At 39.3% G+C, this 27,653-nt stretch overlaps 3 protein-coding genes across 4 annotated transcripts; 1 reads left to right on the top strand and 2 right to left on the bottom strand.

Moving 5' to 3' along the window:
* Positions 1-8,839: 8,839 nt before the first annotated feature.
* Positions 8,840-11,616, bottom strand: LOC112175833 (receptor-like protein EIX1). 2 transcript variants are annotated; one of them, XM_024313584.2, is made up of 3 exons: positions 9,788-11,616; positions 9,372-9,715; positions 8,840-9,197 (listed from the first exon to the last, which is right to left on the bottom strand). In XM_024313584.2, exons 1-2 carry the CDS (start codon positions 11,604-11,606, stop codon positions 9,375-9,377), a joined length of 2,160 nt encoding a protein of 719 aa, XP_024169352.2. In that variant the 5' UTR covers positions 11,607-11,616; the 3' UTR covers positions 8,840-9,197; positions 9,372-9,374. The 2 variants fall into 2 exon arrangements, with proteins under 2 accessions (XP_024169352.2, XP_040366248.1); XM_040510314.1 differs by having other exon boundaries at positions 9,372-11,616.
* Positions 11,617-11,713: 97 nt separating this feature from the next.
* On the bottom strand, positions 11,714-12,395 carry LOC112177614 (receptor-like protein EIX2). Its single transcript, XM_040511374.1, has 2 exons — positions 11,811-12,395; positions 11,714-11,743 (listed from the first exon to the last, which is right to left on the bottom strand). The coding sequence occupies exons 1-2, from the start codon at positions 12,393-12,395 to the stop codon at positions 11,714-11,716; spliced, it is 615 nt and encodes a 204-aa protein (XP_040367308.1).
* A 4,438-nt stretch (positions 12,396-16,833) lies between these two features.
* On the top strand, positions 16,834-18,567 carry LOC112175835 (probable serine/threonine-protein kinase PBL20). The gene is made up of 3 exons (XM_040510316.1): positions 16,834-17,084; positions 17,975-18,097; positions 18,294-18,567. The coding sequence occupies exons 1-3, from the start codon at positions 16,953-16,955 to the stop codon at positions 18,306-18,308; spliced, it is 270 nt and encodes an 89-aa protein (XP_040366250.1). The 5' UTR covers positions 16,834-16,952; the 3' UTR covers positions 18,309-18,567.
* The last annotated feature ends 9,086 nt before the right edge of the window (positions 18,568-27,653 follow it).

Raw genomic sequence — 27,653 nt, forward strand, 5'->3', positions numbered from 1 at the left:
TTCTTTTATACATAGGGTTTCCTTACATATTTGCTCCAAATCACTTCCAAATGAGCCATCAGGAAGCCTACTGATATGCAACATCCAAATGTTGTTTTTATTTCAAAATACAAGGGTATTATTGAAACTTAGACATATTTTTACTTGTATTATTGAAACTTAGACATATTTTTACTTTCCTTTCCTTCACCAACCAAACACAGGAAAAGAAATCAAATGGTCTTTCCTGAATATTTTCCCTACTTTACCAAACACAGGAAAGGAAAGCTGACATGAATTTTGATTTCCCACCTCCATAGGAAAGACAAGAGAATTGATTTCCCTTCCGTGAACCAAACAAGGCCTAAGACAATTGTCTTATGAAAGACTCATGGGCTAAAAACCTAACAGTTTCACATCTAAATGTAATCAAGTTATTAATGCTCACTTCTATATAAACATGCTACAAGGGTAACCGTACCTTACCATTTTTCAGCCAGCAAATTTTACTTCCTCATATGAGTAAGTTCGAACCAAAATCACTCAACATGAGTCAGAAAAGGCATTAGCATTGCGTCCTAGCGAACTAAGCTGCTCATGTAGTGATCTGAAATTATCCTTAAGCCTCTTGATCTGAAAGACCAACAACATGTTGGCAATGGGTGGGCAACAGAGCAAGTGAGCGAAAGAGAGCCAATTAACAAGTTAAGTGGGAGAAAGATACCCTTTTAAGCTCAAACTGTACATCTCACTTTCGCTGGCCCAATATGTTTCGCAGGTTCGTGATATCAAAAAATATTATCCAAATCATCTTCAAAAGTAGATTTCAAGTCTTCTCTAAGGAGTGCAAGCAACTTATCTACAACACGCATCACGAGAAAGCAGTTGAACTGCAAAACAATAATTTGAGTTTTCAAGAACCATTGGGTTATAGTAATACATCATTGTACTCAAGCTAAAAAAAACATCAAAAACTTTTGTGCAATTTATCTGATATAAGATAGAGTAAAAACTCCAAATGATACTTGAATTATTGCGAAAGGTATTTTTTGGTACCTACGATTTTTTTTTTTACCTCAAATGATACCTAAAGTATTGCGTCGTTACCAAATATAGTACCTACGTTAACTTTTCTGTTAAAGTCGCCTACATGGCATGTATTTCTTTTGATAAAAACTCCAAATGGTACCCGAACTATTGCAAACTGCATTTTTTGGTATCTATAATTCTGTTTTACACTTTTACCCCAAATGGTACCTTAAGTATGTATGCATTTTTTGGTACCTATAAATTTTTTTTTAACCAAATGGTACCTAGCCTTAAGTATGTGTTTGGAGTATGACACCTTAAGATAAAGAGAAAAATGCAACATCAGTACCTCAATTCTTGTGCACCGGCCAAGTTGATACCCGGACTTTCAATTATATCAATGTGATACCTGAACTCATATTTTGCTATCAACAAGGTACTTCCGTCAAATTTCCCAAATGGGAACTTTAAAAAAGTCACGTGCCAATCACATTTGCCCAAAAAAAGGGCAAATATGTCTTTTTGCCCAAATGCAACCCAATTTTTTTTTTTACACAATTTTCTCTCTCTCTCTCCTCCTCTTCTTCTCCTTCTTCTTCTTCCTCCTCCTCCTCTGTTCAGTCGTTCAGTCGACGAAAGCCTCTGCTTCCCCATCATCGCCCCCGCCGCCTTAAGCGACGAATTGGGCTTTTTGGGCCGCGGCTCCTTCTCCACCTTCTTCCTCCTCCTGGGCCTCATATCCCCGTCTGATTCATCCGACGACGTCGGAAGCCTGCGGCTGGTCCAGTCCTCTTCCTCACCGTCGTCGCAGTAGCCTAGGCCGTCATCGTCCTCGATGAAGTCCCCGAACTCATCGCGGCGCTTGGCGATGATCGCGTCTTACTCGTCCTCGTTGACCGTGTCGTAGATCTGCTTCTTCATCTTGATCTGGAACCGGTCATCAGCGTTTTCATCTGGTACATGTTGCCAGTACGTCGCCACCTCTGCCCCACCAGAGCCTCGAGTTCACCGTCAAGTCGCTGTAAGTGATTTCTGGGCAAGCATTGATTAATGGGTTTTTGATCTAGCTCCTAAGGAAAGAAAGCATAAAGCTTGAGTCTATGTTTAACAGATGGTGTTTTGATTTTGAATGATGTTAAATGCCAATTGATTGGATAATATATTGTTTTCCAGATTTGGTTTTGGTTTGTTATCGAATTTCAATTTTGGTCAAGACTTGCAAGTGGAATTGCTACAATTTAATTTGAAGTTCTGAGATTTTTGGGATAGTGGAGCACCTGCATCTGTTTGCGTCTGGTTTACAATGGCAATGCATTCATACCATCTACATTCTGGGCCCTTTTCTTTATCTTCTTCAACCTCACTTTCCCTCATTAATTTGCTTCGTACCCTGTTGAAGGTTTGTGTACAATTTGTTGGGTTTTGGTTGTGATTGGAGAACTGGGTTTTGGCAATTTGTTGAGTTTTGGTTGTGATTAGAGAACTGGGTTTTGGTTTAATGGAGCATTGCTTTAGTAAAGTTTGGAACTTTGGATTGAGCTGAAATCGAAATCGCATTGAACATTTTGTTTGCTTAAACTTAGAGCTGAGGTAGTGGAGGTCGGAGAGGCAGGCGGTTCTGGAAAATGACGACGGAGGGAATGGTGGTCATCCCCTATGGAAAATGGCGGGAAATCAAGGTCTGGTAGAGTCTAGGGTCATTTAAGTCATTTCATGACATTTTTGGGGTCCACATGTTTGCCACGTCAGACATCTGACGGAGCCGTCAGTGAAATGTGACGGAAGTAGCTCGTTGATAGCAAAATATGGGTTCAGGTATCACATTGATACAATTGAGAGTCCGGGTATCAACTTGGCCGGTGCACAAGAGTTGAGGCACTGATGGTGCATTTTTCTCTAAGATAAAACTCCAAATACATACTTAAGGTACCATTTGGGGTAAGGAAAAATTTATAGATACCAAAAATGCATTTTGCAATAGTTCGGGTATCATTTGAAGTTTTTTTCAAAAAATACAGCGTAGGCGACTTTTACAGAAAAGCTAACGTATGTACTATATTTAGTAACGGCGCAATACTTCAGGTACATCATTTGAAGTACAAAAAATTCGTAGGTACCAAAAAATACCTCTCGCAATAATTTTTACCCATTAGAATATCTCAAAATACGCATCAGCAACTGATAGTACCTTCTTTTTAGTTTTGGATTACGTTACGATGGTGAAGTGTATAAAAAAATTGGAAGAGACGGGTTTCATTTCAAAATGCTTTTTAATTGATACTTATACACCAAATACCCTGTGATATTCATTGATTAGAAGGATGCTGTCTCATCTTTCAGTTTATAACCCCACAAAGATTCCGAGCTCTATTGCACATAAAATATAAGACGCCTCATGGCTTCCAGAAAGAAACAAAGTTGCCAAAACTCAGTTCATCAATGGGTTTTTATATTTGGGAGATCATCCAATGACATACACTCCTCTCTTATATGAGAGTAAATTGTAAATATTATCTATCATTCTCTTAAATTCTTAATCACTGGACATATTTGCCAACAATACCTGAAGCTCTTCACTTTTTGTGGGAACCAGCTGAGAGAGAGAGAGAGAGAGAGAGAGAGAGAGAGAGAGAGAGAGAGAGAGAGAGAGAGAGAGAGAGAGAGTTGATGGATTGATAAGATATTCACACACAGAAAGAGAGAGGCTATGTAGAATTGATGGATTGATAAGATATTCACACACACACAGATGTAACTTGTGAGCCAATGGATTTCTTGAACTCAAATCAAGTTCAGAGAACCGCACATATTGTACATCCACAAAGCAGCAGAGATCAGATATTCACACACTGATGGATTGATAAGATATTCACACACTGATGTATTGATAAGATATTCACGCTGATGGATTGATGAGATATTCACACACAGAAAGAGAGAGGCGCCTATGTAGAATTGATGGATTGATAAGATATTGACAGTTTCACACACACACAGATGTGACTTGAGAGCCAATAGATTTCTTGAACAACTCATATATTCAAGTTCAGAGAACTGCAGATATTCTATATCCACAAAGCAGCAGGGATCAGGGCAGGAAATATCTTCATCAATTTTAGTTAATATTACATACCTTCAACTCCGCAAAGGCCAAAAAATATTCTCTTATGCCCTGAAATATCTGTTGCACCAAAGCATAAACAATCCTTTTAGATGAAGGAGCAAGTCTCCTATTCCAAAGTGTAATATCTAGCAGTTCAGCCAGCCTTGTTTCTGTAGTTTAAATAGAAGTCAATTCATTGCTAGAGGCCAGATGACTGAGCTTCACATCTGCCCGTGACTTGGTGTCCTTCTCATTGGTCACTAACCCAACTGCTGAATCTTGAAAGAGACCAGAAGATACAGAACTACCACCCACAGTGGTATGTTCTGTTCCAGAAAACGAGAGAAAACAAATTAAAAAATAAGCAAATATAGATTATTCAGTACAGCGGCAATCCATTCTAGTTTTTATGTCTAATCCGTAACTAATTATTTTACAAGGGTTGTAAGCCTGTAACAGATATCTAGTAACTTTTCCTGGAAAATCCACAACGGGATACTCTTTGTTTTTACTGAGCCAAAAGTAAAACAAGTTGTTTCTTGTTTTCCAGGTTGTTCAACTAGACCTGCCTCTTTTTTACCTGTATTTTGATTGCTATAGATCTATCTTCAATAATTTTTTTCTGGCATGATCAGATCTTCCTAATTTCCTATATCAATAAAGTACACCAATTTAAAATCACAGCATACGACAAGTAGCATTTTCAAAAATTCAACCATGACAACCTTATTGTGAAGGGACCATGTGACACAGTTAACATAAGAGCATGTAGCAAACTAGCAATGTAAGAAGACCAGAAAACACAAGCATTACTAACAAATTATTGATGATTTTATTACCTTAAGTCACTGTTGTTTTACCAATCAGTAAATTATATCTTATAATCTCTTTGCAAACCTTTGCATATGATAAGCAGCACAGGAGCACTAACTAGAGGTTAACCCGAACTGCCAGGCAGTTTACCTACATACGGTCTGGGTTTGAACCTCCTAACAATACCTACGTAGCTACTTGCTAGAGTTTCCTGTCTCTTAAATTTGGCAGCTAATTAATGTTGTGTGATTGCTAACCTCAGATTTGTTCTTGCCAGGAAAACGAGTTGGATGCATATTTTCTTTTTCCATGTACGTTTGCAAATAAATAGGGAATCTGTCAAGACAAAACTACAAGAAAATCAAATTTTGGTCAAGTCCTCACCATCAACGAACAATTTGCGCTATGAGTTTAACATAAATAATTTCAACCAGAACTACTGAACAAATCATCTCGAGACACCAGTGAGATTTGGCAACATATAAAGGATACATAACTGATCGGTTATTTTTATGCCAACAATTTTCCTACTACCGATTTGAATGTCAATTGTAGAATAAGGAAGTAGGGTCTCCCGCAGAGGACTTATGGAACTAATTGTAAGAGTTTCCGAGTTTAGGAGTTGATTGTGAAGTTTGTAAGGACAATTGAAAGTAAATAACAAATAATGAAATTGCTTAAAGTTGAGAATCAATAGAGAAGCAGAAGTCAGGGAATGTATCCACCACCAAACAATCAAGTATGCAAACCATGTTTAACCTAGACTTATTTAACTAAGGATGAAGATGCTCAAGTTAACCCAACGCCTGAATCAACCTCTTATTTTTCCTTACTTGTATGCTAGGTGAGAGACGCTCTACACCTAACCTATTTCCTAAAATGCAACCTAGGTTGACGCAACTCTAGATTTAACACATAGAAATCATTAAGATTAAGAAAAACGAGACATCACAAGACATCATGAGTACGACGCGTCTCAATTAATCTAGGAACCTAATCGCTCGCCTTAGAGACGATTTACTATTCTAGAACTTTCAACGGAACCTTCTTAAAAGGAACAGGCAATGATCATTCATAGCAATAGAATCCTAAACATGCAATCTAAGTTGGCCACCAAAGAAAGCACATAAAGAAATCATCAATGTAAAAATAGTAATTAAGTTCTCATCCATTAAATAAACAAAAACTAATTAAATGTCATAGCATGGCATACAATCATGATTGGGGCTTCAACATGCCCTAACTACTTAGAATTTAGTTGCACATGGTTTGAATTGGAAGCACAAAAGAATTCATAAGCAAAGTAAAACAGAAAAACCCTAAAAATCAAGTTGGAAAAGTCGTCTGCCGACTGGTCGGCGGGATCTGCCGACTGGTCGGTGGAAGGCTGATCTGCTTTCTTCTGCTCGGGTTTCTTGCTTGATTCTCGCGCGTCAGTCCCTTTTCATTAGCTTTTCTAGCCTTTTTATAGTGCTCTTGAGTCCTCCTTCATTCATTTTTGGTTTGAGTGTCCTTAAAGTGTAGAGAAAATCAACTTCTTAATTCTCTGATTGAATTAGGATTTCTCCACATCACTTTGTCCAATGAGAATTCGACATGTCATCATCAATATCTCTGCGAATATCTCCATAATTTGCTGTGATATCTCCATGAATTGGGCTTCTCGATCCATCAAAGTCTTCTGCTTAGTCCAGGACTCCAAGGTTTTCCTTATTTGCGCATCTTTCCTCAATATTATCTTCTTTTTTTGTATATTTTCTCCGAAAAACCTAATAAACACAAAAGTAAATAAATAAAGAGAAAATAGAATAAACTAACAAAGATTAATATAGGGATTAACCATATACACGTCGCATAAAATGCTCCTATCAATAACCAATGTATTAAAACTAACACTCAGAAAACCATCAAAGGCACCATAACACCAACCCTATTCTCACAGAAATGTGGGATCAAAATATCCAGAGGTAAAAAAAAGGCTCTGGAGATGTAGGGAGAGCATCATGTTTTGTAAAGAACCTTAACTATATAAATTGTTTTACAACTGCACTGACTATTAAAACAATCATACTAAATCATATATTGACTAACTGAGTAGTCCTATGATGATGATGCTCATGGACAGATGGAACATAAGCTGTTGTAGACTTTCAGTGAAAACAGGTCAACTGTCCGTAACTTCCTTATCAGTTCTAGCATTAACTGGAGATACAACGTTTACATCCAGCACCAACCAACAACTCATGGACAGACGGCACATAAGTAGAAACTACTTTTGCAGTAGCAGCTTTCACTTTCTATTAGCCTTCTTTCAATTTTAGAAGGCCAATTTGATCAGTCCCAAGATCATATGATGATAAAGGTAGAGAACCCTTTTCTAGATCAAGCAACCTAATTCTACATAACAAATTATAGTTTAACACTTTTCCTGGAACACTGATATATACCATGTAAATCACCCCAACTTGATAATTAGCTATGGCCATTTTGATTGGCAGTGACAGGAAGACTTACAGCTGCATGTTAATGTGATAGATTTCATCTCAACCACACTAAATCTTTGTTCATATTTTTATAATGCAGAAAGAAAACAGCAGTTCCAAATTAGAGTTCAAGTGCCCCAGGATAATCAGTGTGCAACAAGAAACTAGGCTATACTTGATGTGGACAAGTCTCTTAATTACTTCAACCTTTGTATTTTTCCACACCACCTTCTTCTCACTAATGAGTCTTTCTCATACATGCAATTCACAAGTCAAAACAAGCTTTTAGTGGACCATCATTTGACTAACCACAGCATTGTTAGAATTCCCAAAGAATAGTTAGTACATGCAACAGTCTTATTTACTTGCATTGCATGCTGTTTTGAGGCAGTGTAACAGAACATTTTCTGCTTTCTACTACTGTATCATCAAGCAAACATTACTGTTCGGTAAGCTTTAGAGTTTTCACAGCATTTCCTAAGTAAAAGCTTATGAAGCCGAGCAAAGAATTTAACAACACTACCAAAATAATTTGAAAGTAGAGGTCCAACAGAAACACTGCTTACCTATTTCTGACTACCCCTCTTCTTCACTTGTAGAGAAAGAAGTGGTAAAATTTACATTGTTTCTCATAGATTATTCATTTGAAAGTCAGAACAGGGCGACAGGCTCTTAATGGACCATCCTTTTGGCTAACCATAGCATCATCTGAAATCTCATGGAATTGTAAATGTTGCAATCTATCACATTCACATATCCACTGTTATCTTACATTAGAAGTCATGCATTCTACACTGAAAGAAGGTAAAAAGAAAAACGAAGAGCGAAATGCAGCTACAAACTGAAGAAAGAGAAGGCAAAGACATCTCAAATCGAAAAACCTCCCATATCCTCGTTACTCTGGCAAAGTTTGAATCCTTCCTGACAAGTTAATGTATGGTAAGTCCAAGGCACTAAGAAATTTCAAGCTCGAAAAGCTTGTTGGATTCTACCAGATAGCTGTTTTTTGTATGGAATCAAGAAACGCTATCATCTTCAAGTGACCAAAGTTGTTAGCACCCTTGCTTGTCAAGTAATTTATGTGAGAGCTGGAGAAGCACATTCCATATGTTTGGAGGAAATGGTCGTAGTAAATAGGGTGCAGTTTTTTTTATGATAGATTGGAAATTTATCGGGGATTTGTTTTGTAGAGCGCTAGACTAAATTTTCCAATACTTGTTAGGCACTGATCGGATATTCCAGAAATTGCAGATATGAAGATAATGATTCTCTCTGCTGTAAATCCAATAGATGAAAAAAAAAATGGCATGCCTAATATTGAAATGTTGGATTCTCATCTTGACTCAAGTTGAAATACTAAGAGCTAGACATGGATTATTATTATTATAGTGATCAAGTTAGATTGACATAAATGAAACTTCTGGAAAACAAGTTGAATAACACAAACATGATCAAGTTAGATTGGAATAGATGAATTGAAATGCTCTGGAATGGAACAATATATAATTGCAGCTAATTACTTTGAAATCAATCGAGAAAGATAGGTTTAAATTACAGCCAGAAAGATTAGGAAGCTAAATAGAGGTCTTGTTGCATGGAATCAAAAGTTATACCAGCTCATACTACATACAATCCATTATTCATACACATTTCTCAAGAGAAACAAGCATAATATTTATTTCTTGCTGAAAGAGAAAGCAACGACATCTGAAAACCCTCAACATTAAGCCTTGAATTTTTCCACTTCCGGGATAATTATGAGCCTAATTTTCCCTGAATGCCAGAATCTCCTAACATCATGTCAAAACAAATGACAGTCAAAAAACAATATTTCTAAAAGATTGAACAAATATTTTGTGTTTCCAAACGATTGTAATACTATAAATTTGAAAGAGTTTCTACAAGTATATCTAGCCAGAAAACATAAACACTAGAAAAAATAAGTATTATGTAGCTTAGTTTACCATTTATCTTTGAAGTCTCCTTTGCACTTTTGCCTTGTACACAGCGGTTTTGACATAAATCCAATCTTTTGCATTGTCCAGGAATCTGAAATATGCATATCTCCAAGAAGTCTTAAGCAGTAAACTGCCGCAGACCATCCAAAATCCAGTGACGAATCCCAGCACAGCACTGATAAAAAATCCCAGGCTTATGAGACCATCATTATCATGTTCTTTGTTATCATCAGCTTGAGTTGCTCCATCTCGTGAGCAATTTGGTGTCAGCGGTGGTCCACAAAGTCCAAGATTTCCCATATATTGAGAAGCATTAAAACCCTGAAGTTGGGTGCCTGATGGAATTCTTCCTGACAAGTTGTTGTATGATAAGTCCAAGACACTAAGAAAGTTTAAGCTTGCAAAACTTGTAGGAATTTTACCAGATATCCGGTTTCTTGACAAATCAAGAGATTCCAACATCTTCATGTTACCAAAGTCTTCAGGAAGCTTTCCCGTCAATTTGTTTCTAGACAGGTTCAGAGAAATCAACTCTGTCATACTTGCTATACTTGGCGGAATTTCCCCAATCAAATAGTTGCTTGAAATGTCAATGCTTCTCATACCGTCAAGATTGGGAAACTCTCTTTCTATTCCTTTCCACACAAGTTCTATAATTTCACCAATTCCAGTATCATTATTAGCCAATGCGGTTATGTTATTGAAGCAATGTGGCAAGCCTCCTGAAATATTGTTGTGAGAGAGGTCCAAAACATGAATGGCAGCTAGACTGCACAGGGAGAAGGGTATGATTCCATTAAACTCATTTGACCGTAAGCGTAGAATCACCAAGTTTGTTAGGCTTTGGCCAATCCATGTTGGTATCTTTCCCGACAGGTTATTGTTGCCAAGGTCAACCATCCATAAACCGGTACAGTTCTCTAAAGAAGGCAATTCTCCTGAAAAGTTGTTATCATGTAAACGCAATATCCCAATTCCCTGTAGACTGCCTAACGAGCTTGGTATTTTTCCAGATAATTTATTCTTTCCCAAATTCAACACTCCCAATTCTTGAAATTGCATCCAACAATTAGGAAGCTCCCCAGACAATAGGTTCTTAGAAATGTCAACATCCCATAAATCTGGAGACTGCGTTGCACAGAAGGAAGACAACGGCTCAGAAAACATGTTATTCGAGAGATACAACTCCCTGAGTTTAGGAGAAAATGATGGCACTGCACCAGAAAGTAGATTAGAAAACAAGTTAACATAACTCAAGCTTGTCGATGACAGATTCGGTAGTTTCCCATGGATTTGGTTCATAGAGAGATCTAACTCAGATAAGACAGAAAATAGATCCCAAAACTTAGTAGGTAATGATCCTGATAGTCCAACATTAGAGAGAGAAAGAGTGGTAAGATTTGTCTGCGTTAGAATCCACTTGGGAAAAGCTGGGCCCACCTTGAGAGAGGACATATCTAACGAACCAGTAAGTTGAAAGTTGATAGAGAAACGATTATCAAAAAGACTCAAAACCCGTAAACGAGAGAGGTTCAAAAAGTGGGCTTCTGTTAGAAAACCACTCAAAGAATTCCCGAAGAGAGATAATGTTTCAAGGCTAGAGAGTTGCCCGACACTCTCGGGTACAGACCCATTTAGTTGATTAGCGCCAAGATATAACTCTCTTAACTTCGAAAAATGTTTCAAATCTGGCCATGACCCCCAAAACCAGTTAGCACCCAAGTCCAAGGTGTCAAGTGTGTTCTCAGCACAAGACAAGGTTTTAACAGAGTCCTCAATGTTTTCAGACAATTGGTTGTAGTCTAAGGTCAACGACTCTAAGCTGCATAAGTTTTGAAAGCCTTTTGGTATCCCACCTTCAAGTTGATTATGTGACAGATCTAGTGTTACTAGAGAAAGCATGCTTGTGAAGACATCTGGGATGGGACCTTCAAGATTATTGAAAGAGAGATAAATATGGACAAAGTTGCTGCTGACATTGGCTATCCAATAATATATTGAAGAATTAAGAAAGTTCCCATAGAGGCTAAGGAGTTGAAGAGAGGTGGAAGAATTAATAAAGGAAAGTGATCTTAGATTGACATTAGGAAGGTAACACGGGGATAACTGAAGCTCTGTCAGTAAAGTGAGCTTGCTTAAAGATAGTGGCCAATTCACAACCTTTGACAAATCTATTTCTGACATGTTCAGGTATCTCAAGGAAGAAAGATGAGATAACCACTCAAGATTTTCTGAACTCATATATCTGTTCCCGAAATCAAGAGTGTGCAAATTAGAGAGGTTTCCAAGTTGGGGAGGAACAGGTCCATTGAAATTAGCAAGTGCAAGTTTGAGTTCTTTCAATTGACTCAAAGAGCCAATGAACTTGGGAATGGTTCCTTCAAAATCATTAAAGGAAAGATCAAGAGTGTGCAAATTAGAGAGGTTTCCAAGTTGGGGAGGAACATGTCCACTAAAACTAGCAAATGCAAGTTTGAGTTCTTTCAATTGACTCAGAGAGCCAATGAATTTGGGAATCATCATTCCTTCAAAATCATTGGAGGAAAGATCAAGAGTGCGCAAATTAGACAGGTTTCCAAGTTGGGGAGGAACATGTCCACTGAAATTAGCACCTGCAAGTTTGAGTTCTTTCAATTGACTCAAAGAGCCAATGAACTTAGGAATGATCATTCCTCCAAAATCAATATAACTGAGGTCCAAGTAATTTAGATATCTCAATTCAAGTAGTGAAGGACTAATTTCACCACTTAAAGGAACTTCAACAGAATAGAAATCAAGACTGGTAACATGACCTGTTTGGTTGTTGCATTCTATTCCTCTCCACTTGCAGCAATCTTTCTCCTCACTTTTCCAAGAGGCAAGAGCATTGGAGTCATCCACAAGGCCTTGTTTGAACTGGAGAAGAGCATGCCTTTCACTCTCCAAGCACATGATGTTGTTTGAGCTTCCAACACTTGAACAACAAACAGCAGAGGCAATGGCCAGGCACACAAGCCCAACCAAAACAGAATGCATAGACCTACCACTCATTATACTGAAAAACATGATTATGAAGATGATATTGCAACCAAACCAAAGTGAAGTAATATATAGTTGAAGCAAAAGGATTTTGGAAACTACACATGTATAATCGTGGAAACAGCAATGGAGTTGCTTCATTGACTGACTTGATCAGCATAATTTGGAAATTGGTTTTTTTCTTCAATGATTTTCTTTAGTCTCAGTCTCAGAATATGACAGAAGATGACCCAGCACCACTCATATCATGTGGTTCGAATATGTTGAAGTTTTGTACAATCATTCTATGCTTCTCTCCTTTCTGAATGAATACTAGTTTTTGTGATATTAAAAAAAAAAAAAAAAATACATGACGTAGTACTTGGGGCTGGGCCCTCAAGTCTAGCCCAATGCTCTCTTCTCTTGCAAAATTGAGAATTTGTAAAGGATCCGGCTTCTCTGCTAGAAAAAAGATTGCTAGGATCTGCTTGGATAATTATGTGAGCCCGCCACGTCAGCCCACCTCAATCCAATGGCTGTCAAACCGACAGCAAATATGAATAAGAAAAAAGCCTTGGGACGAGATGGAGAGCTGGGCCCACCTTCAATCTCTCTTCATTTCCCAGTTCAGAATCGCCTCCTCCATCATCCTCAGGTTGCAGGTCTCCTATAACAACCCCAACTCTCTTCTCTTCTTTTTGTTTTTTAATCTCTTAAATTTGGGAGTTTATTGTTGGAGAAAGAGACAAGTTACATGGTGTTGTTCATGGAAAGCAAGAGCTTTTGCAAAGACTCCATCTGCTTGAGCAGCACGGCCTCTTGAATGTGGGCAACTCCATTCAAGCCACCACCGTAGTTGGTTGAATCATGAAGCACCTGATCAACCTGAGGATGATGGAGGAGGCGATTCTGAACTGGGAAATCAAGAGAGATTGAAGGTGGGCCCAGCTCTCCATCTCGTCCCAAGGCTTTTTTTCTTATTCATATTTGCTGTCGGTTTGACAGCCATTGGATTGAGGTGGGCTGACGTGGCGGGCTCACATAATTATCCAAGCAGATCCTAGCAATCTTTTTTCTAGCAGAGAAGCCGGATCCATTTGTAAAACCTCTCCTCCCTCTCTATTCATGAAAATGGAGAAAGCTTTCAGTCTGGTTCAGACAGTTGCAGTGGCACCAGTCTTCTCTGCCGTTTCCGGAATTCCATTCTTTTCAGGTACGGCTTCATGATTGGAAGAGAATCTGCTCGCAAAGAGCTTGGAAGCTTAATCGAAGACCTTCGCCGCCAGAATCCCAATTCCGATCCTCATTCCTGACTTCATTTGGGTACTTCCATTCTCTCTCTCACTCACTCACTACCCACATAGTTATTTGTTTACTAAAGAATTCTAATTGGGTGTGCTTGGTTGGGCTCAACGTGTGCTCTTGTTGCAACTAAAATTGATTGAAACTAAAAGGGTTCCACTGTTAATGCCAAAAGCAGAGGACTTGGGTAAAAATTACAAGACTTTAGTAAAAACCCAATGCTGTAACTCTAGGATATAATTCAGTTTACTCATCAAGCCAACCTAAGGACATGCTTCTTCTTTTACCCTCATTGTTGAAGTTTTGAGCTCACATTACAAGCTCAACATGAAATTGGAATCATAGTGTTCTTACAGCTGATAAAGATTAGCTTTAACTTTTTTATTATTTTTTCTTTTAAATTTTATTCTTTGAATCATTTTTCAGTGGAATGATGTTGTGTTTGAACCATGACAGTAGATGCTCTACTATTCCTCCATTTGGGTGCATCTTAATTAGTCTTTTACTGCTTTTATATATTTGGCACTCTTCTCCGCGTACTTGACTTTAAATATGAATTGAAATAGCTGCATGAAATGTCATTCAGAATGTGAATTCTTGTTTAAGTTTGAATTTTGATTCATGTATCAAGTAGGGATCCCTGTTTAGATTGCGACTTATTCAGGTGTTTGGGTGCAGGTTCATGGCATCAGGTGGGCAGTGTGGAAATCCCTTCATTTGTTAAAGCTTGAGAAAACACTTACTGGAAAACTCCTTTGGCCATCTTCGGCTGTTTTCAGGTCATCTTACCTATCCTTGACAGCAGAATGTGCGTTCCTTAGGAGTTTGGATATTAACTTTAAAACCTTTGTATGCTGACTTGCATTGAAGATTACAGCTTTCTGCTGTGACATAGTTGTTATTCATAGTTGCTGTGAATGAATTAGATAATGTAGTTGGTGTTGATCATACTCTTTGCTGTTTCAAATTAATGAAGCGCATTCTGTGAATTAATGTTTCAATATTACTTGCTGTGGATCATAGAGGCTTTACCCTGCCAGTCATGATGATGAAATAATAAACATATCTCAGACTTTCCATGCGATGTTCTCTTTATTTTTCTGAAAGGCTAACGTTATGTTTCTGCTCTGACCTACTCTCTTGTACAGAAGTATGCAAACCTAGTGGCTAAGTGCTTGATTATTTGTATCTGCCTATGGCCTTTTGGCATGTACTTTGGTTGTTTAATCAGTAGTCGTGAACTAATATGCTAAAACACTGAGAAAGGTATAAGTTAGTGAAATTAAGCTACATCTATATATGCATGAAGCCCTTTTTATTCAGGGTAAAAATGGTAATAATGGAGGTAAATCTATATATGCAAATGACTAGCCATTTGAGCTAAAGAATGAGCTAACCTTGTTACCTGATCTCCTAATATGACATAAAGAGGCTGAAGAAGCCTGCTCTAAGCTATATTTAAGATCCTCCATTAAGAACCCCAGAGGTAAAAAAGTCCAAAGATAAAATCGACACTGCTTGGACTAATTCAACACAATCTGTTTTGACATGTTTAGCATCAAATATTTATACAAAATAATGATACTTTTTTTTTTCCCTTCAATTTGTGTTTTAATGTTTGTCATGGTGTTTACTGATTGGGTGTGGTTTGTTGGTCTTGATGTGTGCTCCTTAACTCTGGTATTAGACCGTGCCTCAAAATCTCTACCTTCACTAAGAAGCATACCAGAACTGTACAAAGAGAAAGAGCAGAATTTCGGAGTGTGTATAAAGGAATAATCATGCCCAAAAATGGCCAGGGTAGTCCAATTTTGGTCACCATAAAAAAGTTGAATCCACATAGCTTACAGGTTCCAATTCTTATCTTCATTACGGAACTTTAGCTGTTTGGTTAATTTTTCCATTGTTTCTGTCTGTTTTTCTTCCACTTGGATTTTCTCCATTACTACCTGGTTGGTTGGTTGGTTTTCTTAGTCTTGGATGTTGAATGATTGTGATGGTAGCATTAAATGGTATTATAATCTGATCTGAAAGTGTTGTTATATTGGATAGTGAATTATATTAGTTTGTTTTTGGGGTTGATTTATTCCTAAAGAATAGTTATATATCTTCATGTTTTGACTATACTTCTAGTAGTGACCCTGTTCTGCATTTGTTAATAAACATATGGTTTTTAATTGATTAGTACATGTGGTTTGTTTAGTAGATTTATTGGGTCTCTATGATTTTATATACATGTTAATATAGCTTGTCAGTTGAACTTAGATTTTCATTGGATTTATAAGAAACACTATTCAATTCTTCCTGTATACTGCTTCAATATAATCCCAAAATGCATGGTAGGCACCAGGCACTAGGCATAGTAAGTGGGGTGGAAAAAAGGGGATGGGGTTACCAACCCATCCTGTCATTCCTAATTCTTGGCCAATTGGAGTGGGAATGAAATGGAACTAAATAATCAATAGAGAATGTGCTAAAGTGAGTAGGGCATGAAAAAAACTAAATGCGACACAATGATTTTCTATTGAGGTTGAAAGAAATCTGAATGTCTTCTATCGGTCAAGTCACGGAAGTTCTGTGGTATACATTAGTTAACGACCCTACATGTTCTGTGGTATATGACAATTGTGGACCTTGGAATCCATCTGGTGCTGGAACTCTAGGAGTGTGGAGAGAATAATTTAATTTTCAGTGTTAGCAAGAACCAAAAGGAAGGTGAATACTAATATAAGGAAAATGGATTTCATGCAGTGCTCGAAAACCATTCCTAAAGTGAATGGTAAATAGACTCGTTTCTCTCAGCTGGAAAACATGTTATGCAGTGTTCTTTGTCTGACAATGCTCTTACCAGTTACTAAAGAAAGAGATTTTTGCTCTCAAGAACATGAACTGGAACAGATTGTCAAATTTTGTGGAAATAGTACTTTATAGTTGAGAATGGATAGAAGTAATGATTAAGCCCTTGAGATGTTATTGGCCTGTGTAAAAGATGCATCCCCATTACTCTTTTAAACTGTTGAGAAAGTCTCGCACATTCAACTGAACTCTAAGTTCAAAGTTATCCTTTTTCAAACACCCATTTTGGAGACATTGTGTGCCTCTCTATCATTTTTATCTATTTAGTTGTCAAGCTTATGGTTCTTTGCTCTTTTCATATTGGGTCATAAAGCATGGCTTGCAAAGGTTCAATTTCTCGGTGTGGTAAATCACCCAAAGCTGGTAAAGCTTCCAGGATATTGCTCTATAAATGGAGAAAGAGGGATTCAACGGCTATTGGTATATGAATATATGCCTAATAGAAGCTTAGAAGATCATCTTTTCAACAGGGCTTTGAACCCTCTTCCTTGGATCACGAGGTTACAAATAATGCTTGGTGCTGCTCAAGGATTGGCTTATCTACATGAGGAACTGGAAGTCCAGGTGAATATAGTTTTCATTTATTTGACCTATGTGTGACCATGTATTTCCTTTGAGTTTGTTTGGAATGTAGAACTACCATATGATGTGAACATGTGACTCATCTATGTGAATTTGACCAATGGAATACCAAATCAGTATAATGACCTGCTTAAGCTAGTGAAGTATTAGAACTAGGACTAGGATGTAGTAACTACTTATTACGTCATACATGTACTTGTTTGCTGCATTTATAGTGACATCTCTGGTTTTGGAATAAAAATTGTATGTGCTACTACTATAATTGCCTTCAGTTACATACATTGGTGGACACTGTCACTTCAGTAGCCGTCCATTATCTTGAATATATTCTGTACTCTAAAAGCTTTACCTGTTGGGACCCTGTGGTTGTGTCACATGGTATAAGAGTTCTTGAGTTCAAAACCTTCAAATGCCATTGCACTCTTCTTTGCTGTCTGGTACAAATCGAAATTGGATATAAAACTTGAGAGTAATATAAAAGAAGCAGGAACTAAATTATCATTCTGTAATTTATGTGCATTAATAGGTACTCCCTGTTTGCTTCAACACACTAGTCCCCTGATCTTGTTCTTCCATTGCTCTAGCTGAAGGCAATTAAGGGGAAAAATTTAAATTCTTACTTCTTAAAAGTGCTTTCTGTGCTTTAATGTTAATTTATAATACTACATCATAGACTTGCTCTAGCTCTGCTTGTGAGCTTGAAACAAAAGTCATCTTCTATTTTGCTTTTGGCCATCAATATCCAAATGCTGAAGAGTGTCTTTAAGGATGGTAGTTACCGACTTACCTCACATGGCAACTCTTTATTTTTTTGAAGACATGAATTGTTTATGTACTTTGTTGAACCTTTTTTTCTTGCATTGTTTGAATAGGTGATATATCGAGATTTCAAATCCTCTAACGTGCTCTTAGATGAGGACCTTAAGGCGAAGCTCTCAGACTTTGAGCTTGCTAGAGAAGTGTCAAAGGGTGACCGTACTCATGTATTGACAGCGGTAAGTAGATAATAGATGACTTATTTTACTACTAGGATTAGATGTCAACTTCATTTGGAGGTTGGCAGAATCTTTTTTAAATTGCAATATTGAGAGGACAATTAGGATTAGTTATTATTTGCCTTTCTGGCTCTTTGCTTCTATTTGACAATTTCCCTCGAATAATGGTTCATGTTGTGTTTCCTTTTGTTATCAGGTAGTAGGGACATAACTAACTGGCTGGCGCATGAGCGCCTCATCACCAATTCACTACCGTCTTCCAATCTCCCTTGGATATTGACTCACTGTGATTACCTTTTTAATTCTCACTGTATTTCGTTCGACCAATAACAAGTAATTAACAACATAATATACACTTATTTTGTGAGCATAATTTGTGGGAAGGAGGGCATTTAATCTCCCCCAGGGCCTTTTTCTCTTGGCTCGAAGCTGCTGCTGAAGTTTAATGAAATGCTTTCTTAATGAATGAATAGTTGGATGCAATCATCATAGTGAAAGGTAAAAAATACATGGAAAACTAACTTAAGGCATCAAGAGATGAAAATAAATTGTGATTAAACCATGTCATGAGCTAACGAATGTGATAGGATCATGTAAATGAAGTAAAGCATGACCATAACTATCAATATGTTTATGTGATACTAGCTTATATATTAACCACATAATTAGATAGGACAAATTGCTTTTGTTTGGACCTTTTAGGTCCCGCTTGTAACCAAAACAGAAAGGACAAATGTGAGATATCGGAAGAAATTAAAATTTGATTTAGTTTGTTACAAAACAACTTGAGATCACTAACATATCAAGATTCACACATAAACAAAAACGATTATGAGAATAGCAAAAATGGCTCGTCTCATTCTCTCTCCTTTTTGCCTAGCCCTGGTCTCCTGATCTGATGGCGGCAATGAATGTTGGGATAGTGGCGGCGGACTCGGTGAAAGCAGCCTTGGCTGGCCTTAGGCATATGAGTGGTCTTTGCCTCCTTTATTTCTTCATTCTTTTTCTGCTGATGGTGGGATTAGGGTGATGATCATGGATTTTCTGGTTTTGAATCCCTGAGATGACCTCTCTTCCTCCTCTTTGGGTGGGTTTGAGCTGACTGCATTGGGATCTACTCTTGAGAACGGAGGTGATGACGGAGGAGAGTCAATAGCCACCTACAGTGCTGCGAGCAGTGATCCAAACCATGGCAGTGGTGCTTACTGTTTGGAGGAGCCGGTTTTGCATTAGGATCTACTCTTGAGAACGGAGGTGATGATGGAGGAGAGTCAATAGCTACCTACAGCATTGTGAGCGGTGATCCAAACCATGGCGGCGGTGCTTACTGTTTGGAGGAGTCGGTTTGTGCTTGGTTTTGTTCGCAGGTGGTCGATGCTATCGTTGGTTGCCTGCCAAAGTGGTTGGTAGGTAGTACGGTGGAAATCGAGGCAGATGCTTTGGCTGCCGGCAGAGGGAAGTCTGGGGCGATTGAAAGTGACCTAGATTGGTTGAATGGCAGCTAGGGTTTCTTGGGCTCTCTACTGTTGTTTCTGGGCTTTTGGGCCAATATTTTAGTTAGGGTTTCCTCTCTTTGTATCGGGCTTGCAATTAGATGGGTTGGAGGGCCAGCAATTTTTATTTTTTCATTGAGCCTGGGGAAGGCCCCTCTTTGTAGGATGTTTTTTTGGGTCTATGAATAATATTGGGGAAGACTCTTGACTGCGTTCAAAGGCTTACCTGGTAGTGTTAAGGTTACTTGGTTCCTAGGAAATTAATCATGGTTACATTATGTTTGTTTACTCTAGGGCTTGCTTATTAATCATTCATCGCTCTCTTCTGTCGTTGCTTGGAGTCCGGGTGAGTTGTACTTGTAATGTTTCCTACCTTACTATTAATGGACTGACACCCATTTGCATTAAAAAAAAAAAAAAAAAATTCACCACACAGATAGTCCAACAACTATAAGGCTAACTTTTACTTTGATTTGGGTTAGCAATTGAAATAGATGTTTCTAGAAGCACTCAATAAAACAACAACATTAAGAAGAATATGAAAGAGGTCAATAATATTTTGAGCTACAATCATGCCGCATATATACATATAGATTAATAATATTTTGATTAATGAATAAATCATCTATCTTTTGTCAAAAAAGAAGAATAATTTTATTAATGTTGTAAGGAAACGAGAATTGAGAGGAATTTGCTGTGTATTCTCATTGATAATAGGGGCCTCTTTATATAAAGTATTACAATGCATAGAATCTCAATCATACAAGGAAAGTAATCGTACATTGAATAGGAATCTAAATCCTTCTAATTTAACTCTATTACCACTAGAGCAAGTAACCTAGAGTTTGGGCCAAACACAAATTAGGGTTTTACTTGAACACTCCCCCTTGTGTTGCCCAAACGCGGTGTTTCTCTCGTTGCCTCATTAAAAACCTTGCCGAGTAACAAAAACCCAGTGGGACAAAAATAATCTCGGTCGAAGGGGAAAAAGAGCACAACACACCCTTCACGTTTCGAGGTGAACATGTAGACATCTCCCCCTAATGTCTGCATCTCCCCCTGAGGACTACGGTCATGGGAGTTCAGATAACTTCCGCAAACGATGCTACCAACATGTTTCTCGAAAGTGAAATTTAGGCAATGACTTAGTGAGTAAGTCTGCCACACTGTCCTCAGATTGAACCTAGTTCACTTTGATCTTGAGGAAAGTTTGTTGTTGCTGATTATCCTTGGTGTTGTCGCTCTTGATGTAGCCTTGCTTCGTTTGTTCAAAACAAGCAGCATTATCCTAAATGCTCGTAGGTTCATCTTGTGGTAGACTTCAAACCACAATTGTTCAAACATGAGTGATTATGGATCCAATCCATAAACATTCACGAACCACTTCGTGAAGAGCAATAATCTCTGCATGGTTCGAAGATATAGCGACTACGGTCTGTTATGTAGACCTCCAAGATATCACGGTCTTTTCTCATGGTGAACACTTAACCAGTTTGGGAGCGACCTTTGTGTGGGTCAGAGAGGTACCCAGCATCAGCAAAACCTTCCAAAACACTTATATCGTTTTGGGATGGGGATAGAGAACGCAGGCCAGCGTTGGAGGCGTTTCTGGTGTGTGATGGGTCCGAATCCATCTTCTCTCTGTAGGGATAGAACAAGCCCATATCAATCGTACATCTCAAGTACTAAAAGATATCTTTTACACCAATCAAAATGGCGTCGCGTTGGCGCAGAGCTACACCTTAGCTAACAAGTTCACTGCAAACGAGATGTCTAGTCCTATGCATTGAGCTAAGTACAATAATGCGCCTATTGTACTCAAGTAAGGCACTTCTGCCTCTAGCACATCTTCGTCATCATCCTTCAGACGAAGATGGTCCTTTTCACGATCAAGACTATGGACGATCATGGGGGTGCTTGAAGGTTTGACCTTGTCAAAATGCCTAAGCATCTATCGACACGATGCTCAAGTTCCAAACTTAGACATAATCGTGTTCTCCCATAATCCTTCATCTCAAAATAGGATTTCAAGTGTTCAGCGGTTTCCCCTAACTCTTTAAGGGCTTCTAATGAAGATCATGTCCAACATGAACTGCGATGGAATCCGAAAATTGTTATTGAAACGCGTGGGCATATCCATTCCCAATCAAGTAGTCATTTTAGCGAGCGTTTCAACCTCTTTGTAAATGCGCTCCGTGGTCTAGAGCCACTTGACTTGGGTAAATGAAGTTCACCATGAACCTTCATGTATATTCTGTATCTAGATCCCTATAGAGATACGTAGTGACCACATTTGTAAGCTGTATGTTCAGTTATTCGGAAACTACCAAACTGACAGGGTAGTGGAGTGCAATGACATCCATTACGAGAGAATATGTCTCATCGTAGTCTATTCCAGGGCGTTTTGTGAGAAGCCTTGCGCTATAAGGCGAGATTGCCATCTCTTTTTCTCATCACGCTTCTTAACGAAGACCCATTAGTCAATAGGTTTTATGTTAGGAGGTGTTGGCATTACTGGCTCGAAAACCTTCCTCTTCGTTAGAGAATCCAACTTAACCTAGATCGCATCTTTCCATTTAGGCCAAATTTCTCTACGTTGGCATTCATTCATTAATGGAGCGTGGTTAGATATCATTGGACTCAACAAACTCATGCGCGACTATATCATCAATTATGATAGAGTTTCTATCCCACGTCTCATGTACACTAGTGTAATTTTCATAGAGCTCTATATTCTCATGAATAAGTTCTGACGTTGAGGCGTCCCCCAACGATAACCCTAACCCGGAAGATTCTCATGAGAAGGATTTTGAGTCTTGATGATCAAAGGATTGGAATGTGCCAAAGTGTCCTTCGAACCTACGGGCCTCCCACGCATCCTAGCTAGGGCCATGGCCTGCAACGCCAGAGTGCCACTCTCTTTGGCGTTGGCGCCATGCCTACCTCCGTGTAGGGTGGCGCTACATCCTCTCGTAGGGACATCCTTCCTTGCAGGCATGTTTGCAGCATATTTGTGTGATCTTGTCACTTTAGTAGGGATCGAGATGAGACATAGTTGGGACAGGCCACGACAATTCCTGTCGTTCCTGCTGAACATCCGTGTTCTTATCTCCCCCTAACGACGGGAAGACTGTCTCATCAAAGTGACATCAGCAAATCTAGCGGTAAGGAGATCGCCATGTACGAGCATTATGTGGCGGACGATTATTGGAGTCTCAAGTCTAACGTAGTTGCCCATTCGTCTATAAGGACCTGTCATAGTGCGCTGTGGCGGCGCAATTGTCACATAAATGGCTCACTCAAATGTGCGTAAGTACGATACTTGTACCCAGTCACTAGCTGTAACGTAGAGGTAGATTGAGTGGCGATAGATCGTAGACGAATTAGCGTAGCTGCATGCTATATTGCATCACCCAAAGCGGATATAAGGAAATTGGTGCGCATTACCAATGTCCGAGCTAACATCGTAGTCATTTCCGCAAGACCATTTGGGTGTGTACATGGGAATATGATGTCCAACATCAATCCCATTGCAATATCCATCGAAAGGGGGAGTGAGCCCGTTGTCATATGATATGTACTAGGAGTGTAGCATAAGCAGCATTTATAGGTGGACAATGGCACAACACGTGACCAGCGTGTTTGCGTGTCAACCAACATCATGAAATATTTCAGCGTTCGCAAGTTGGTTGAATCAATCCACAGAATCCCCATGGATTCTATGTAAGAACATAATGAGTATTTTCATATCCTTTGCATAGGACGGTCTTAGTCCTAATTTCCCTAAGAAACGGGCTTTGTAAAACGAGCAAGAGGCTTTAGAAGCAACTAATGAGAATTTTGGTTAGGCCTGAGCGTCTGAAACGCTATTTTAAAGCAAGTTGGTGATTGCAGCATCACCTGGGGCGCCATCACCATAATGGACGCCATCCATGACGTTATGGATAGGGAATGCGCTAGCCCTAGGCTGGTGGTGGACGGAGGCGGTGCCCTAGGCAGCAGCATCGGTCACACTTAGTTCAAGAATCAACTTTTGATTCATGCTTCATGTCGCTCGAGAGAAATGATGTCCATGTGAAGTCTTTAGTAGATGGATCATCATATCATGACTAGGGTGACCTATCCTGTCGTGACAAAGCCAATATGTGTCTAAATCCAAGAGATCTTCTCTCATAACTTTATTGGATTTAATAGCTCGAATAGTGACATAGAGTCCACTAGAGAGTCACATAAACTTCTCTAAGATGCACCTTTGTTCGCAATCATTAGAGGTATTGCAAAGTAACTCATTTCTGTTCTCTACATGCGTTTTCGCATGGAATCCGTTGGCTATTCATAGGTGCGATTCGCCCTAGAAGCGTAGAGAGTTTCTGTGACAGTAATCAGGGTGCCATTTGGCAAGTGGAACTTGGGCTATTCCATGTCCTTGAATTAATACTGATGGTCCAGCCATCGTAGTCACAAAAGTCATATGCTCAAAATCAAAATGGAGTAAAAAAGAACTCAAAATTTTTATTCATAAGCCAACGGAGTTACATCATTGTCTCTTTGACTAAACAAAATCTAATCCAAAATGATAGCTAATGCAAAACATTGGTAGTCGTCTAACTTCTTTTGGGAATTCCAAAATAAATGTGACCAGGTGAGTAGAGAGATGTCGGTGGAGTAAGGCTCGCTTAAGTACTACTAATCTCAGATCCTTCCTAGACATCACACTTACTTTGAGTGAGCCTACTTTGAAGAAAAGCTAAACCATTGGCATTTACTACAAAAATATATGGCAATTGCCTATTACATCTCTTGGAAAAATAAAGACTTAAACAGAATTGACGATCTATTGATCCCAGCCAGATTTGTAGTCTTCAACCCTTCACTCTAGATCATCTTCTTGATCTTCTTGTTCCATATAGTGAGCTTTTCTTGCTTCACAATATGCTTTGTAGGCGGTGACAATTTCTTCACGAGCTCTACAAATGTGTGCCCAATGATTAGACACTCCACATCGAGAACATACATCTCTTTGCTCAAACTCCATTGATTGGGGCGCTTTGAAAGCGTCATTTAGATGGCTCTTAGTGTTGGTGGCGCCACCAACATGGCCAGAGGCATTGCCTCCCTCTCTCTTTCCACGTTTACCTCTTCGGTTCCATGTTCGCATATTTTGGCAATTACCTTCCCAAGTAGAGCGATTATATGGACCAGAACGTCCAAATGTATTCCTAAGATTAGGGTTTCGCTCTTGGCGCCCTCTCTTTGGGGCGCGACTATAATTAGATTCCAGAATATGCTCTGTTCCCACGGATCTCGAATTATAGTTCTTCACAAGGATGTTGTCATGCTTTTCAGCGACATTCATAGCTCCAATGAGCTCATGAAACCTTGTGATTCGTCTTGCAGTAACATCGATTCGATAGTTTTTAGCAACCATCAATGCAGAGACGGGGAAATTAGAGAGAGTCTTCTCAATCAACATCGTATTTGTGATCTCTTTACCATAGAATTCCATTAAGGATTTAATGCGAAGTGCTTCCGAGTTGTAGTCAAGAACTGACTTGAAATCACAGAAGCGGAGGCTATGCCATCTCACTTCTAGGTTAGGAAGCAGAGAGTCCCGGACGTTGCTAAATCTATCTTCGAGTGAGACCCACAGCCTTCTGGGGTCTTCTTTATTCATACACTCGTACTAGAGCGAATCATCCATATGATGAGTCATTAGGATGATGGTTTTCGCCTTATTTGCCTCTAAGGCTGCTCTATTTGCTTCCAAAGCTTGAGCTTGCTCAACAATTAGCACGTCCTGGCTAGGCTCGAGAATCGTATCCAAGATTCCATTGGCCTTGAGATGCTGACGGATATCACAAACCCACCTGTGATATTCAGAGCCACTTGTTTCCAATGGAGCAAAGTCCAATTTGTTCAGGTTACTAATCCTGAAAGAGAACAAGAAATTAGGGTTAGTTTCGGAGCGAAAAAGGCTACCACGAAAACAAATAAAATTTCTGAGCGTAGTTGCTTCTAAGAAATTAGGAATTTCCGAGCATAATTGCTTTCAAGAAATTCGATTCCAAGAGGGGTTGGATTAGATCGAAACAATGATGTTTGCGGTCGATCGTTTTATCTCAACAAACTCTAAGTTTGGAGAACTCTACAAGCTCCAAGCTTGGAGTGAGCACGAACCCTCATAGTTCAGCTTAATTTGGTCTCCCCTATGATAAAGAACAGGGGGTAGGAGAAGGGAGGTTGCAAGTCCCCGAAAAAGAAGAGAAATTAAATTTAAAAACTCTAAAAAAACGGGAACGTTTAGTAAAAAATACCTAGAAATAGGTCGCCGGAAAAATTGGTCTGAAAAAGTAGCCGGAAAATGGTCGGAAAAGTCGCGGGAAAGTGGTCAGAAAAGTTGCCGAAAAAGTCGTCGGCGGTGGTTGATTGGCGCTGACGTGGCACTGGTGCTGACGTGTCAGGATGATGTGGCTTTGTTGCTGAAGTGGGAGATGACGTGGCGATCTTGCTGACGTGGCAACAACTGTGGGTCAGTGGGCCGAGTTGACTTTGGTCTTCTGGGCCGAGCGCTACACTTCAGCATCTGGGTCGAGGTCCAGTTCTTCTGGGCTTAGGGCTTCTTCTTCTTCTTTCTTCCTTTTCCTTCTGGTTTTTCTGATGGCAAGTGGGCTGTGGGGCCCTCTCTTTTTTTTTCTTCTTCTTCTTCTTCTTCTTCTTAGGCCCGCGCCCTTTCTTTTCTCCTCCTCTTTTCTCTATCTTTTCTTCTGGCCAAGCACGTGGCCGGCTCTCCCACTTTTTTCTTCAACCTCTGACTAGGACCTTCTTCTTCCTCTGATGGCATTGACCGAGACGTCCTTCTTCCGGTTCTTTGAATTTGACTCTAAAAAGGCTGTCTGGAAGGTGGCAAACCGGGTAGGAATATTTAGGGTTTGGCTATTAGATTTTTGGGTTAGGGCTTCGTGCTGATAACGTGTTGTAGGGAAACGAGAATTGAAAGGAATTTGTTGTGTATTCTCATTGATAATAGGGGCTTCTTTATACAGAGGATTACAATGCATAGAATCTCAATCATACAAGGAAAATAATCGTACATTGAATAGGAATCTAAATCCTTCTAATTTAACTCTATTACCACTAGAGCAAGTAACCTAGAGTTTGGGTCAAACACAAATTAGGATTTTACTTGAACAATTAACACTAATATGTAACACTTTTTTTTTTTTTTGAAATAGAAGTTGAATTCATTAGATCAATAGCCAAATGCTAGAGTCTACCATAACTTACATAAGCAAAACTTGGCAAGAAAATCCGAAAAACCTATCTAAGCTAAAGCAGATCATTAAATCTCTGGGACGCTCGCTTTTAAGCAAGCCTATCTAAGAATGAATAAACCTCGCCCTCTACGGAAAGGAAACCAGGATCTCTTGCCAATCACGCAATTGTGGTACAAGCAAGAAACTAGAAACGTCATAGAAGACTCATAGAAGCTTATCCAAACTCACAAAGGCTTGCGCCAATCTTATTCCAGATAATTACCAACTCCCGTAGCAGTCTTGATCCGGCAACTATTGGTCCTGGACCATTACACGATCCAACTGCCCAAGAAGGTCCACCTCTTAGGCCAGACCCACCCTCATCACTAAGTGATAAATGAGGGTGGTAAGACACCCTCCTCTAAAGCCCATTGATTTGGCCTAAGAAAACCATATCGGAGCCCAGGCCCAATAGTCCAAGCCTAAACATGAGCAACCATAGCAGAGGCACAGGCCGTTCTCTGCCACGCCGCCATGGCTACCGCTGCAGTCAACCAGACCTCTGGCAGCCTTCCTCGCCACAGCATCAGTGGCCTCTCCAGACCGGTGCAACACAAAGCTAGACCACCAGCCAAATCAATCCTGCAGATATTACAAACAGACGCTCTACAACCCTAGCACCTGTAAACCAGCCAGCGACTCGATGCTGCCTTCGGCAACCCAACGACGCAGCTCTGCAAATTCTGATCACCTGCACAGCGGCCAAAACCAAGGAGATCGAAGACGCCCTCGACACACCTCCTCCAAACC

This window comes from Rosa chinensis, chromosome 7, assembly GCF_002994745.2.
Source record: "Rosa chinensis cultivar Old Blush chromosome 7, RchiOBHm-V2, whole genome shotgun sequence".
Taxonomy (NCBI): Eukaryota; Viridiplantae; Streptophyta; class Magnoliopsida; order Rosales; family Rosaceae; genus Rosa; species Rosa chinensis.